This window comes from Gymnodraco acuticeps, unplaced genomic scaffold (genome assembly GCF_902827175.1).
Source record: "Gymnodraco acuticeps unplaced genomic scaffold, fGymAcu1.1, whole genome shotgun sequence".
Classification (NCBI taxonomy): domain Eukaryota; kingdom Metazoa; phylum Chordata; class Actinopteri; order Perciformes; family Bathydraconidae; genus Gymnodraco; species Gymnodraco acuticeps.
Window position 1 is genome coordinate 1,602,981 of NW_022992081.1, and position 16,671 is coordinate 1,619,651.

The following is a 16,671-nucleotide window of genomic DNA, read 5'->3' on the forward strand; positions in this document are numbered from 1 at the left end:
GTGGTATGAAAAACCATGCGGGCTAATGACAGATCAGAACGAGTTTGTGTACAGGGAGAAGAGGAGGGGACCAATAACAGAGCCCTGAGGGACCCTGTGAAGCTGACAATTGAGCAGCCCGACCAAGCAAGGAGGCAGAGGCAGAACGTCCAAAATTATAACCCGGTGTGGGCATTTATTAAACTCGAGCACGGGAAACAGCCCCAATCTTGCTGTTCCCGTGCGAACAGTCACCAGCCACAAGGATCTCACACACAATACCAGCCTAACAAGAAAACAGCACCTAAATACACACACAGACTAACAAGACACAGGTGGGAGGGGAGGAGACAACACAGGGCACCAGGTGCACACAATCAGCAACAGACATGGGGAAAGGGGAACACTTTTCAGAATAAAACCAGGAAACAGAGACAGACAAACTAGTTACATAAATTACATATATTCCCATGCTTCCTGTGCAATGTTTTTAGTGCTATATTACCCGTAACGGAGGCCGAGATATATGGGCCCAGAGATCACCTCCGTTACAGACCCCTGTAGTTAATTGACAAGGGTCGGACTCGGACCCTCTCCAAGTTACCCTGTAGGTACGGTCTTTGAGGTAGAAGGTGAGGAGGGAAAGTGCAGAGCCTGAAACTTCAAGTTCTTGGAGAGTGTGAAGAAGGATCTGATGATTCACCGTGTCGAATGCAGCAGACAGGTCCAGAAGGATGATGACAGAGGAGAGGGAGGCTGCTTTCCTCAGAGACAGCGAGGAGGGCAGTTTCTGTTGAGTGACCTGCCTTGAAACCAGACTGGTGCGGATCCAGAAGGTTATTCTGATGGAGATAACAGGAGAGTTGTTTAAAGACAGCGCGTTCAAGTGTTTTAGACAGGAACGGGAGGAGAGAGACAGGCCTGTAGTTTATAACATCGGACGGGTTGAGAGTGGGTTTCTTTAGGAGAGGGTTTACTCTTGCCTCCTTGAGACTGTTTGGAAAGTGACCAGAAGTGTTGATGAAATGGGTGAGAAACGGTGGAATATCAGGAGCGATAGTCTGAAGGAGGTTTGAGGGGATAGGGTCCAGAGGACAGGTGATAGGACAGGCAGAGGTAATGAGGGTAAGAACCTCACTTGGAGAGAGAGGGGAAAAGGAGGTTAGTGTGTGGGTGAACGGTGGGTCAGGTGACCCAGCGGTGAGTAAGGGTGAGTCGGAAAATGAAGAGCGAATATCATCAACCTTTTTTTCAAAGTTAACAAAGTCGCTTGACAGAAGGGAGGAGGGAGAAGGGGCTTTGGGAGGGTCCAAGAGGGTGGAAAAGAGTGAAAATAATCTTTTGGGATTGGAATAGGAAAATTGGATCTTATGTTGAAAGAAAGTGCTTTTTGCCTGAGAGATCGAAGCAGAGAAAGAGGAGAGGAGAGCCTGATAGGTTAGGAGGTCGTCACGGTGTTTGGATTTCCACCGTTTCCGCTCTGCTGCCCTAAGGATGGTTCTATTAGCACGCAGTGCGTCATTTAGCCAGGGAGCAGGAGGGGACTGACAAGCCTGCCGAGATGGGAGAGGACAGAGAGAGTCCAGAGAGGATGAGAGAGTCGAGAGGAGAGTTTCTGCAGCAGAGTTTGGAGGTAGGAGTTGGAATGAGTCAGAGGAAGGGAGGGCTGAGAGCACCGCTGAGGCAAAGGTAGAGGGGGAGAGGGAACGAAGGTTACGGCGGACAGGTGCAGAATGAGAAGAGATTAGTTTGTTATGTTTGGAAAGGGGTAGAGAGAATGAAATGAAGAAATGATCAGATGTGTGAACCGGATTTACAGAGAGGTTGGAAGTAGAGCAGTTCCTTGAGAATATGAGATCAAGGACGTTGCCAGCTTTATGAGTTGGTGGGGATGGAGACAGTGAGAAAGCAAAGGTGGTCAAAAGAGATGTTAGTTCAGCTATCTTCTCTGTCTAGAGGTTGAAGTCTCCGAGAAGTACAGCGGGAGGACCAGTTTCAGGGATGTGTGAGAGGAGATTATCTAATTCCTCCAAGAAGTCCCCCAAGGCGCCTGGTGGACCTAAGAGAACAACGATGGTTAATTGTATAGGATGGGTTACTGTGACGGCATGGAATTCAAAGGTGGAAGGAGTGATTGTAGAGTCTCGCTGCGATAAAACACACCTTGTCAGCGCTGTCATCTGCCCCCAATCACGTGACTTTGTTTACAATCTGACAGCTGAAAAGCAAAGGAAAGCCCTCCGAGTCCGGTCCGGCCTCATATGGCTATGGTGATCATGTGCCTGCCTGGCTTTGGTCGCCAATCCTCGGGTCAATCTATCCCCGGAAATGTCCCCGTTTTTAAATAAGCTTTTATTGATTTTGAGTTGTCTCATGGCAGTTAGAGTATAGGGGACAAACCGGGGGACTTTACTTCCTCTTGACACCGTCAGTTATTTTTTTTAAAAACAACTAAATATACTTGTTATTGTGCTTCTGTCTTTCTGTGTCTTTTCATCTGCTCCATAAACTCCCTCACCGCTCTCTCTCTTTTCTTGATCGCCCTCTCTCACATACGGGAGAACACTTCACTGCCCCGCTTCATAGGATTTCTGCCATGTCTCAACTTAAGTTTGACCATCTCTGTTATTAAGTTATGGAATACTAAATAAATAAGTAATTAGATAGCCTACCTTACCGTTACTGCGCTCATAAAGAATGATAAGAAAAATAATAATGCGTATTGAACTGGTTTAATCAATTAGTGAGTTTATTTAAGGTCAATTAAAACAGAATTATCCGCATTTTGTCTTTAATAGTTACAACATTAGATATGTTAATGAGATATGGACCGCAAAACAAAAAATGTCCCTGGTTTTCATTTTTTTTTTAAAAGTTATTACGTTTTCGGGGGGCTGGGGGGGGGAGGCCCTTTTTCTAGTTTAGAGCAATAGCCCCTCCAAATGTCTGGCACGTCCATGCTCCTGAACCTTGACAGTAAAGACTTACCAGTCGATAAATTCCTTGATGAAAAACATTGAAAGGATTATCAGTATTTTAACTGGACCTTGTTTCTGAGACAATAAAAAGACAATAAACAACCAGCAGGATTTTCCTATTTGCCCTCGGAATGTGCTCATCCAGTGGACATCACATAATAAAATATTTTCTTGACTAGTAATCTTGCATGATCATTTATTTACTCTTGGGGATTTGAAGCTAATTTGCTCGTTTTACATCTCTTCATTGGCATTTCACAGATTAAAGTGGCTTTCCACAGCCAGAGCCTCACTGATTAACATTAACGCAACCTGAATCCCTGTCTAACACCCGGCTCACAGCCAGATTCAGGAGTTAAGTGAAAGGTGCGCGAGTTATGAGCTTTTAATCGAATTCGCACTTGACGGGCGATGACAACTGTAGCCTACTAACTTGTGCGAGGCCAGCGGGGGGAGGCTGCTCTCTCTGCCCGCCTCGGGGGTCTGATTGTCGGGGAGAAAGGGAGCAGCCTGCCGGCGGGGCAAGAACTGTCAAGGCTATTTTAAAAAGTGAGTTACCTCCCCTCTCTCGCTTTCTCTCTGATCTGACACGCACGCACACATGCACACACACACACACACACACACACACACACACACACACACACACACACACACACACACACACACACCCAGCTGCTCGGAACCATGACAGAAGATGACGGATACAGTTGTCGCGGAGGGACAAGTAAAGTTTAGGGATGGAAAAAAGGTGAGTTTCTCCAATATTCTTCTTGTTTTTTTAACTTCAACATGTCTTTCCATACTTTAGCAACACCTATAGGAATTATTTTGTAATGTATTGATTCTAAACTCCCTCACAGTGGAAGAGTCGGTGCGTCGTTCTTCGGAAGCCCTCTCCGGTCGCAGGTAGGCATGTGAGGCGGTACACACCACTTAGTCATATTATTCCCACTTAAAATGCGCACATTTACACAGAGACCATCACATCTGCGTCATTTAGCACTAATCTGTTCTGCTTTTCCGCTGTTAAACTAATAACAACGTGTTGATTGGTCACTTGGCTGTGCGCCACAGGAGCGCATAACGCATCATATCCGCGTCAACATGTGGGGATGGCACACATCTGAATTGATTGAAATGAACAACTTCACTTTTTTAAATGTTCAGACAAATTAGTAATTCCTGCACCCTTCCAATTAACTGTCTGGACCTCAAATATCTTTCTGGTGCCAATTTGATTCCAGGTTAATTTATTTGAAAGCCCTCCAGCCAAAAACGTAAAGTGTGACATTGCCAAAGTGTTGACAGAGGTCTCTGTCTAACAGCATGTCTCAAAACAGAATCGAGTTTCACTTGAGATGCTGTGTGGAGGACACACTGTGCCCCTCTGCATGCATAAACAAGTGACTCAAGCTGTAGCATGCTGTGCCCTTGAATGAATAGGTATAACATGTATTGTACTCAGCAATGTGTGTGTTCATATGTGTGTGTCTTTATTCATCATCAGCTGTGCCAGTGGATCACTTCATAGTTTAGGGTTTGTTATGGCAGCTGTTCAATAAACATAGGCCGCAGGGATTACAAAAAAGGCACTCTGTTGTTATTCTACATTGTGCTATTATGTTCAAAATGGACTTTAAAGCCTGTCTGTCTTTTAAACAATCTTTCTGTCTCTGCTTCAGACTGCCTGTCTCTGCTGGTGTACAAAGAGAAGAAGAAGAAAAAAGGGAAAAGGGAGAATGGCAGCGGTCACAAGGAGAGGCTCAATGTAACCCTGGAGGTACGTTCAGACGCAAAACACCAAAGGCTTTTTGCCTCTGATCTAAAGGGCAGTTATTACAGCTTTTTAATATTGCTGCATCACCCACCTGCTGCCACATTTACAGAGGGTAGTCCAAATCAAGTGAATGCCATGATGGAGAGTAAGAGCTTGAGGGTGACTTTCGAAAATTATAAGCATTGCTCAAAACATTGTAAGAGAACAAAAAAAAGGACAATATTCCAACACAGTAAGCAACAATAAACAAAGAGGAACGATTTCTTCTGCTGTAATAGTTCCCCCACCTGACCTTAACCAACAGAGAGGTTACTCTTTTGATTTAGGTGATAAGACTTTGGAAAACAAATAAGCTGATCTGATCTTAGACTGATGTTTAATGAGAAGCTTGGCCAAGGAGAAACAGAAGATACGATACAAGCGAATACAAGAGTCCAGTCACATTATATGTCACCATCCATTCTTTGTCAATTGTCCTCCTAAACACGGCCTGTCATAAGGTTCTTTATCTGAAGATGACTGATTTCGATGACTCCTTAATTATCGGTCAAACTAATCTTAGACGTAAGACTTTGTATAATCACTGTCTCAGACCTTCTATCTTCTGTTCCTTGCAAAGAGAGCACTGTGCCCGTCTTAACCACTATCAGCTTGGGTAGACTGCTCTGTGTGTGAATATACTTGGGAGAGAAGGACCTGACACAAGGAGAGATATCTGACCTAAGACCTACTGAAATGATTCCTATCATGAAAAGGACATTCTAATATTAAAATATGCATAACGTCTAATGTTTGAATATACACATGTAGGTATATATTAAAGGGGCACTATTATGCTTTTTGGGGTTTTCCCTTTCCTGTAGTGTGTTTTGTATGTTTTTGTGCATGTAAATGGTCTGCATTTGACCAATCACACCAGAGCCGGCAGCTATCCAATCAGAGCAGACTGGGCTCTGGTTTCAGACAGAGGGTGAAAAGAGGTGCTGCAGCACAGGCAGTTTGAGAAAAATAAAAACCTTTTTGAAAATGTTGAGCATAATATGGCCTAATTTATAGATACGAATTAATAAATGACTCAACATTGATATCATGGAAATAATACGGAGTAAAAGAGAATAAACAAACTAATCTCTAAGTGTGGTTATCTCTTTCCCCTCAGGGTATCTGTGGGGTGGAGCCGGGCCCCGGGTACGACGGGGTCTCCTACAGCCTCTCCATCCTCTGCCTGACACACACACTGGTCCTGGGCTTCAACAGCCGAGAAGCCCTGCTGGCCTGGGACACTCGCATCCGCTACAGCCTGGGAGAAGGTCAGTGCTGCGGCCTGTGTGGATGTCACAGTCCTGAGTAACATTAAAGTGTGTGTGAAGGATTCAAACAAGGGGGAAGTGGGCTCAGTAAGCTGCAGTTATCAGAGGAATCCCAGAGAGTTGCTTAAAGCTGAAGAGGAGGTTTCTTTTGGAATGATAATCAGCCTGTTTTGGTATTTCTTTCAAGGAGTGTTTGAATCAACATTAGTATCTCAGCTATTGCTTCATCAAGCTCTAAAGTCCCCTGTCAACTTTTAAGTCATGTTTTCGCAATACACTGCTGCATTCTTGGACCATTGTAACCTTAAATGTGAACTGGATTAAATATTTGTGTTGATCTGACGTCTGGATCTTAAGTTATCAGAGAATCAAGCTTAGCTAACATTAGCAGGAAGCTTGTAGCCTCTCCATCCTGTGTCCACCTAGCAAACATTGTTTTGATCATGAGCAGAACATTCCTTACAGCATTGTGAGTTTAAAGTGACATCCGATGCTCCATGACCTCCATGACCCAGTTGTTATTGGCCTTTACATTTCAATCCAGAATGTGGTCATATGCATGCAGGGTAAGAACTTCTCTAATCCTTTGTAATTGGTTGGCAACAAGGTGTGTAACCAGGCTGCAAAACATAGTTCACTGGAGGTTCCTTGCCAGAGGGGAACAAAGAGATGTTGATAACATCTGTCCTCCATCACTTGGGCTCTTCTTTATCTGCAGGATCTGCTGTCTCAACTTCACAACTTTGTGTTCAGTGGAAAGTAGTGAGCTGAGGGAAAAAGGTGTGCAAACAAAAAGCCAGAGGACACTGGATCCCATTTTATACACTTGAACTGCACTTGAGAGAAGTGTCCTTATCCAACCTTTAAGATTGTCTTGATATTATTCTAGGTGTAGAATTGCATGTTCTGAAGCAAGTAAAACAAAAAAAGGACATATTTCATAGTGGCCCCTCCTGTTCTTAGCCCTGAGAGACCTTCCCATGTTAACAGTTAGCAAGAAGAGTAAAAAGAGTCAATCATTTGTATTGATGATACCATCTTCCACCTGCGCTCATGCCAAACAGCTTAATGGTGCACTTTATCTCTTAATAAAATATCCGGCTTTCAATTATAAGTTTGCAATGGTTTTATAATTCTAACTTTGGCCATTTACAAATCACTTTTTACCTCTGTCCAAACTTTTTAAAAGCAATTTAAAATGGTCTTATTGAAAAATGTCCATTATCATGAATATTTAAAAGAATTACAGTCCGATTTTTTGCTGTACTTCATAGCCGAAATATGAGTTGAACAATAAAATGTCTTGTGCTGCACCCCCATCCTTACCCTTATCTTATTACGCATAAGCGTTTGCTTCCAATTTGAATGTGGCATAATGTAATCTCACTGTTGAAAAGCACAAACAGCAGTTTCTGCTTTTATTAAGAGTTCATAACAGAGAACACTTCCCAGCTCCTTTTCTTTCCTTCTCTCCTGACTGTTAGAATAAATCCCACAGCGCAATAAATATTTTATCTCCCAATATAAAACCCACTGCTAAGAATTCCAATTTAACTACAGAAACACATTTTTTTGCTCTGCTTCCTTTTGCTGTGAATCATTTTAAACACATACACTATTATCTCTATACCCTACTGTTTTCTTTGCCCGACTAACATCTATTTCATGCCTGCAGTTTTGTCCCCAATGTGGAAACCATTTCCCTTTAATGTGCCCTTCTTGCAAATTGTGAACACTTTACATTGCTGTTAACGTCTACCAACGCAGACTGATTGCTTTTCTTCAAGGCAGCCTTTGGTTTCACATAATTTCATTATGCTAGAAAAGCGCTTGCTTCAGATCAGCACACCAACACACCACCCGCTGTTGCCCTCATCTTTAAATGTTTAGCTCCATGCAAACCGTTCTGCAGAGGAGCTCTAGCAGAACCTTTCAGTCTGTTCTGCAGTGAGGAGAAGTGTTCAGATCACAAACACTTATTTGGAATGCTTTCTCTTTACAGAAGTATTGGTTTGTACTTATTCATTTCCTGTCATTATCACTTGTTTAAAAATCTCCTATACTAGCAGTGAAGCACATACAGTGGGGCAAACAAGTATTTAGTCAGCCACCAATTGTGCAAGTTCTCCCACTTAAAAAGATGAGAGGCCTGTAATTTTCATCCTAGGTACACTTCAACTATGAGAGACAGAATGGGGGGAAAGAATCCAGGAAATCACATTGTAGGATTTTTAATGAATTAATTGGTAAATTCCTCGGTAAAATAAGTATTTGGTCACCTACAAACTCCACTATGGCCAAGACCAAAGAGCTGTCGAAGGACACCAGAAACAAAATTGTAGACCTGCACCAGGCTGGGAAGACTGAATCTGCAATAGGTAAGCAGCTTGGTGTGAAGAAATCAACTGTGGGAGCAATTATTAGAAAATGGAAGACATACAAGACCACTGATAATCTCCCTCGATCTGGGGCTCCACGCAAGATCTCACCCCGTGGGGTCAAAATGATCACAAGAACGGTGAGCAAAAATCCCAGAACCACACGGGGGGGCCTAGTCAATGACCTGCAGAGAGCTGGGACCAAAGTAACAAAGGCTACCATCAGTAACACACTACGCCGCGAGGGACTTAATTCCTGCAGTGCCAGACGTGTCCCCCTGCTTAAGCCAGTACATGTCCAGGCCCGTCTGAAGTTTGCTAGAGAGCATTTAGATGATCCAGAAGAGGATTGGGAGAATGTCATATGGTCAGATGAAACCAAAATAGAACTTGTTGGTAAAAACTCAACGGTTTGGAGGAGAAAGAATACCACCATACCTACTGTGAAACATGGGGGTGGAAACATCATGCTTTGGGGCTGTTTTTCTGCAAAGGGACCAGGACGACTGATCCGTGTAAAGGAAAGAATGAATGAGGCCATGTATCGTGAGATTTTGAGTGACAACCTCCTTCCATCAGCAAGGGCATTGAAGATGAAACGTGGCTGGGTCTTTCAGCATGACAATGATCCCAAACACACCGCCCGGGCAACGAAGGAGTGGCTTCGTAAGAAGCATTTCAAGGTCCTGGAGTGGCCTAGCCAGTCTCCAGATCTCAACCCCATAGAAAATCTTTGGAGGGAGTTGAAAGTCCGTGTTGCCCAGCGACAGCCCCAACACATCACTGCTCGAGAGGAGATCTGCATGGACGAATGGGCCAAAATACCAGCAACAGTGTGTGAAAACCTTGTGAAGACTTACAGAAAACGTTTGACCTCTGTCATTGCCAACAAAGGGTATATAACAAAGTATTGAGCTATTGACCAAATACTTATTTTCCACCATAATCTGCAAATAAATTCTTTAAAGATCAGACAATGTGATTTTCTGGATTTTTTTTTCTCATTTTGTCTCTCATAGTTGAGGTATACCTAGGATGAAAATTACAGGCCTTTCTCATCTTTTTAAGTGGGAGAACTTGCACAATTGGTGGCTGACTAAATACTTTTTTGCCCCACTGTACATACATTTACATACTCTATGTGATTCTTTGTGAGGGGGGGAGACAGACCGTTGCACCAAAAAAGAGCCATCTGCACCAACTGAGCGGTGGCAGATTGCAGGCAGCAGAGCTTAAAGCAGTGCTTGATCCTCATTACAACAGACATCACTACATGTGTGTTAATGTCATGTGTTTTTGATACGCTCTGTGGGCTTTTTATTATTATCTCACCTCATTTGTTGTGAGATAAATGTGTGCTTTATGATCGACGATACTTCACTTATCGTCATTTGTCTGTTTGACACACACTCTTCTTTTTCAAACGTTTACCCTGTTCTCTCCTTCAGTCCACAGGTTGTGTGTGAATGTGGAGCCAGGCACCAAGCTGCAGAGCGGCCCCGCCTCCCTCCACCTGTGCAACGACCTGTTGGTCCTCACCAGAGGCGTCCCTCCTGTCATCATCGGCCACTGGAAGCTGTCGGCGTTGCGTCGATATGGAGCGGTGCCAAACGGCTTTGTGTTCGAGGGGGGGACTCGCTGTGGATACTGTGAGTAATCCCTGCACTGAGGGGCTTTTACTGCTGTGGGAATTTGGCCTGCAGCCAAAAAGGGCAACACATTAACACTAATAGTTTGAAAACAGCTCTGGCCAATGTGCAGTTCCTCATGTAACCAGGGTGTCAAGTGTGGGAAAACTGGACCAGTATTCCAGGTTCTTAAAGGATGGGTAATAAATGAAGTCGAACACCAGAGTGAATGAAGTGAATACTGAGATTTTATAAAGATAAAATCATATATATATTGACACAGGAATAAACAACATTCTTCCAAATAATTCCAACTGTTTTAAAGCACTTGACACTTGGGTGCACCCCAAATAAAAATAAAAATAAACCCCCAAAAGAAAATTGTCCTTTGTTCAGTTCCTGTAAATTCTTCTCAAAATCCTACCACTGGTAGCGGAAAGATGAGGTGTTCAGGTTATTAATGGTAGCTCGCCATCCCCCTCGTCAGGGAGAAAATCCAGAGTCCACAATCCAGAAGATCCGGAATCTCTTTATCCAAGGGTATCATAAAAACCCAGCCTGTGTAATATAACACGACTTAAAACATTGCAAATGTATCTTCAACACATGTGCATCAAATATCATAACTGTGCAGTGCTAAATTATCAATGCAAATATACAACACATTTAGATACTATAATATGGAAAACTGTTGCATTGTAAATGAAAGATTCATTCTAAATGCACTACTAAAAACACACTGACTTCAATAACCATGAAATCATGAAATGTAGATCAAGATAAGCATTTACAGTTTAAACATTATTGCTCAAAACATTGTAGTAAACGAAATACATGTCTAGTGCTTGTTAGCACTGTATAGTAATACACAATATATAGCTACTGTAACTCTATCAACCGTAACTCTTTGCTAAATGTAACTGAACTCTCAAAAGAGCTAGGTGGCTAACACACCACGATGCCGCAGCAACTAGCATGTAGCGTGTTGCTTCACTCACCGAGGAAAACAAAATAGCAATCAAAACTCCCGCTTTCCAAAGCAGCTCCAACCTCCAACAACAGCCCCAGAGATTGGTCCAACGCCGTCCCGGTAAAACTATTAATTTGCGCTGTTTTGTGCATATAATGCTCACAAGTGTCTCTGTTCTTCCAGCTTGACGCTGCTCCCTCACACGCACGTCTTCAACGTGCTCTCACTAACCTGAGTGAGGAGGCGGGACTTGGCGGATTTTTGTCCAACAGCAATCAATGAGCTTAGTTCTTAAAAGTTGACCATTGAACTAAAATATACTATAAAATAACTAGATAAATAATAAATAATTATTAACAAACAAAATACAAGAACCTTGTAACCTTGGTTTATCCAGTGGGTTACACTCACATACCCTGAGTGTGTCAGAATCACAAAATAACAGCATTAAAGGCAAACAAATCAGACAAATACCCAGCCATGGTAAAACAATCGTGCAGCATTTAAAGAAGAAAATGTAAATATTAAATATACAAGTAAAAACATTAATAAATGGTGAAAAATAGAGTGAATATTGCACACAAGCAGTGGTATTGCAGTGTGTGTTATATGGGTAACTAACCAAACCAAGGGCACGTAAGGTTAGTGTCCATCCTGCAAGAGCCATGCTGCAGCTTAATGATGAAAGATAGCAATGGTTAACGTCATATTTGAAATATGTTATTAAATCTATCACAAATACTTTATTTTTCATCACCCATATTCAATCTATCATTTGAAGCACCATTAACATTTTGCATTAGCAGTCAAATGGAAACATCAAATCTCATATCGTAATGGATCGCTTGTCTTTTATCTGCAAACCAAACCTTCCCAAATAAATCATCTGAACCTGAGACTTCTGAAAGAGCAGCAACATTTTCTTACTCGATACACATTGGGATTTTAATTGCTTGTTCCCTCTCATAAATTAAAGGTTAAAAGATGCCCTCAAATATTGGAAATACGCTTGTTATTCGAGAAAACAGTTCCATTAATTAGCAGGTCTTGAGGGGTCACAAAATCCATTCAAAGACTGATGTTCAGTGTGAGAGTGAGAGAGAGTGAACTTTGAAGTCTAACCAACCGAGAACTCGCTGGACCAGCAACTTGTTCGTGTGATAAACAACCACTGCAGCACTGTTGTGTAAATTCCACTTTTTAAAGTGCTTTCATTGGATAAATAAGAAACTCCTTTTCATTTCACTCTAGTGCTCCTTAAAGGTTGATAGATCTGTCATTTAACACTAACATAATCATAAAGAAACCTGTGATTCAACACAATTTATAACGTTACCTCATCCATATAAGAAAATACGCTGTCTGTGTGAACCCACCATACTGTACTGTACGCCTGCCCACCATAAAATGCAGTGTGTGTGTGTGTGTTTGTTTGGTTGGTTGCTTGGGTCTAGGTATCTTCTGAATGTCCAGTTGATGTGGGCATGAATGCAAAGAATGCGAGGCAGTTTTATGTTTTACGGGTGTGTGTGATGTGGGGAGTCATCGGGAAAGCAAGACAAGCGTTGAATGGGACGGTGTTCAAGTATTCATTGTTGGAAAAACTAAATTGACAAATCTGCTCTGTTCCTAATCTTATTAAAATCCCAGAAAATATGTTATTTTCTACCTCTCATGATAGGGAGATCTCTTCACTAAACAGCTGTGTTAGTGTTTGGAGAAAGTTCCTGAATGCTCCAATGTGAGGTCTGTCTGTGTATGTGTGTGTGTGTGTGTGTTCACAGTCTCATGGCTCCTACAGGAATAACCATGAGGGCCAAAGGCTCTGGTTTCACTGTTCTTATGAACAGCAGCTATAAATACCAGCCTCCCCTGAATGGGTCACTCAGCCAATCACATAGCCCCAGCTGACTGTACCGCAGTAACACAGTGTTCTCCCTCCGCTCATCGACATATTACCCAGCAGTCACCGGGGCAGTTGGAGGCCCTCTTGGCGTGTCTGCATGAACAGAGTGACAGATAGAAAAAGATGTGAGAGTCAAATTGGGAAGTGAAATTGCTTGCATGAGTGTGAGGTAATGCAAAGTTTTCGCTTACATTTTAACATGTTTATTTGTAATTCTTGAGTTTATGCGAGACATACGAGTGCTAGGCATCCAAGGCAGAATTTATCTTGCGTATTTACACACCTGCTTCCACAAAAACGTTGCAAACATGTCTCCATGCACTTGTCTTTAAGAAAAAGCAGTTTAACATGGCTAATGTGCAGCTGCTGCATTGGGGGGAAAAGTAACAAGATAAAACATGGGTACTTATTAATCATGCAAAACATATAAATCATGCAAAAATATTTAAATACATACAAATTGTCACTGGACCAATGTCAATATGGTTGTAATACCCTCCCAACTCCATAATTTCCCTAGTTCTGTTGCTCAAGTAAATCAGTCGCGGGTGCCTCGGTCATCTTATGCTGTTGTATAAAAATATATTACCTGTGGGGTTTTCTCTGGAAGTTTTTCCTTGTACGATGTGAGGGTCTAAGGACAGAGGGTGTCGTATTGTCATACTGATATTCTGTACAAACTGTGAAGTCCACTGAGACAAATGTAACATTTGTGATATTGGGCTATATAAATAAACATTGATTGATTGATTGATTGATTACCCTTCACTGCCATGTGCTCCATGCTGCAGCTGCACTATGAAAGTCAGCTGTGCCTCAGATCAAACCATTTCTGGCTGCAGAGCTGCAGACAGACCCAACAGTGACCCGACACACACACACACACACACACACACACACACACACACACACACACACACACACACACACACACACACACACACACACACACACACACACACACACACACACACGCACACGCACACGCACACGCACACACACACAAAAAACGTCCTATGGGATAGTGGGCAGTCGCGCAATGCAAAGCCTTTTACTAGGCAGTTGAGCTTTGGTCTTCATCTGTTGGTCGTGTGCATGTGTTGGAAAGGGAATCAGTTCACATTGATACCAGTCCTCCTGCTTCCATTGGATGTGATAATGAGGCCACAGCGTTCTCTAATCGATGATGTTTTGAGCAAAGCCATTTCTTAGCTAGGCAGGTATTTTCTGGCTTATCAGGTTCGCTCACACTCCCCATGAGGACACAATAAAGAATGATCCTCTGCTGAGGTTGGATGGCTGTCAAGCCTTGTGATCTAGATAAAAGCAACTTTAAGATGACATGCTATGTCAGCCATCTTTCCATGTCTCTAGGCATGCATTAACACACTCACACCTCGTATTGTAGTATCGTACGTGTGAGGATGTTTGTCATTACAGTGTCTATATTCATCCTGATCAGGAAGTTTGTAGACGGACAAAGTAAAAGGCAACTTCAACTTATCTAATGCCATGTGACATTAGGGTGTGAATGTCCCACAGAGGTTAAAATGGTGTTGAGTCCTCCATTATAGTAGCCGTAGATAGTTGCACAATATTTGATAGAAACACAGCTTAACAAAGGCAGAGATTTTGCTTGCCTGCTGTAATCTGACAGGAAAGCTGCTTCTTTCTGTTTTCAATATAAAAAGAGGTTGGCCTCTTCTAAGATGACCTGGTATGCAGCAGAATTCAGCGTATTTGTGAGAAATATATGAGGACATAGATTAAGATTAAGGACTCTCCATAACAGCTACAAAAACAATGACAGTGCCCTTACAATTTACAGAAATGGAAAATTACAGCTTGTTTTATTCAAACCAATACAAGGGATTTCCTCTCTAAAGCTAGAATATGTGTCCATTGTTTAAAAGGTTAAGATGACATTCCCACACAAAGGCTTACATTTTCTTCCAAAATTGCACGTGAAGAGACAAAGCTTCTCAAGTCTTCTGAAGATGCTTTTTGTCACACCAGAGAAATGTAGAAAGAGCTATGCAAATGACTCCCCTAGCTCTGCACTAACTATCTTGAGTATTTTCCTTTTTCTCTAAGAAGTCAAATAAAACTATGACATGAACGCATAGCATTCTGCATTGTCTCTCACTGTTTGAGACAAACTGGCTCTCTTTTGCCATCTTGTTTAGTTTATCTTGTTTTCATCTGCAATGTTTTCAGACTAGACAAATGGTGCCAACTATTGCTTACTTAGAAGAACAACTCCTAACAATTGCATAGAAGAAAGCAATAATTCCTTTGTATTTTCTTTTGGCAATTTTCAGATAGATTGCAATACATTCAGATGGATACCTAGCTTTAGTGGTAAACCCTCCAATATTTATTTCCAGATGTATTTGTTCACTTAGCTAGTTCACTCCCACGGCTCTCATAGCACCTTATTGTCAACAACAGTTTTTAGCAGAAAAGCTCTGATAACTTTTTGAACAAGAGTTTCAACAACAACATTAGGAGAAGTCGAGACTCCACAGTACACTACCTGCCGTATGACAGACAACGCAAGTTAGCGACAAGCTAGCTACTGAACATAGTGGGGCGTTTAGCAGCTAAATATCCACATATCTCCCTGATGGTACCTCGTACCCTTTTGAAAGCGGTTCAGAACGGCTTCCAGAGGGCTTGTAATGTGTTGATTAACAAGAGCCAACTTCTTTAGAGTCTCTCAATCAGTTCAGATAACTTGTTTGGATTTAAAAGGACATCTTTACCTTTTGTTGATTTTCTTTCTGTTGTTTTGTAGAGTTTTATGAGGTCTATAGTTCACTTGAAACCATGGCTTTTATACTAGCCTCATCCCAGCTAATAGACTTACACAAACTGCATCTCCCCCCGTTGTGAAAGTGTCACTGAGCCAGTGAGTTGATAGGCAGCTTGAGCAATTCAGTGACTCAAGAAAATACTCTAATGCATAACAGCTAATGGAGCTATCAGGTTTCCATTACATTTAATGCTCAGTGATGGTTCAAGCGAAAAAATCTCCTCAATTATTCAGCTTGAAGAACTAAATAATAAATAATAATACATTTTATTTCTATAGCGCTTTTCTTGAACCCAAAGACACTTTACATTTGGGAGGGAGGGTAGACAAACAAAACAAAACCAAAAAGAAACAAAGAAACAAAACAAAATAGAAAAGCAGTCAAGAGGAAGTTGGTTGAGAGGGGGGGGGGGGGGGGGGGGGCTTATGGAAACAGAGTTGAAGAGGTGGGTTTTGAGGCGGGATTGGAACAGGGTGAGGGACTCAGACTCACGGAGGTCTTGGGGGAGGGAGTTCCAGAGCTTCGGGGCTGCCACAGAGAAGGCTCTGTCCCCGAAGCGCCGGAGTTTGGCCTTGGGGATGGAAAGCAAACCGGCTGAGGTGGATCTGAGGGACCGGGGTGGTTGGTAGAGGATGAGGAGGTCAGTGAGGTTAGGGGGGGGGGGCAGATCCTAGCTAGAAATGTTTTGTTCTAAAAACATTCTGAGAATGTTACATTCATTGTTCTAGGAATGTTTTCAGCAGGAAGTTTTCTTTTGGTTCCCAGAACGTTCTTCTGAAAGGTAGGATAACGTTCTCTAAAAACATTCTTACAATGTTTTTGATAACATTGTTAGAACATTATGCCCTACTGTTCTTAAAACGTTTTCAGCTGCAAGTTAGATTTTTTTTATGTTGCCAGAATGTTATTATTTTAGAGAAGGATAA

The 16,671-nt window shown here is 42.2% G+C and overlaps 1 protein-coding gene across 2 annotated transcripts in view; it reads left to right on the top strand.

Annotated features, from left to right (window-relative positions):
- The first annotated feature begins 3,585 nt into the window (after positions 1 to 3,585).
- The window catches only part of LOC117537264 (protein Dok-7-like), a 47,419-nt gene continuing 34,333 nt past the window's right edge, over positions 3,586 to 16,671 (top strand). For both annotated transcript variants that reach the window (XM_034202434.1, XM_034202435.1), the window contains exons 1-5: positions 3,586 to 3,708; positions 3,821 to 3,866; positions 4,643 to 4,740; positions 5,897 to 6,047; positions 9,874 to 10,074. In XM_034202434.1, the coding sequence (XP_034058325.1) occupies positions 3,655 to 3,708; positions 3,821 to 3,866; positions 4,643 to 4,740; positions 5,897 to 6,047; positions 9,874 to 10,074 (550 nt within the window). In that variant the 5' untranslated portion in view covers positions 3,586 to 3,654. The remainder of the gene's footprint in view (positions 3,709 to 3,820; positions 3,867 to 4,642; positions 4,741 to 5,896; positions 6,048 to 9,873; positions 10,075 to 16,671) is intronic.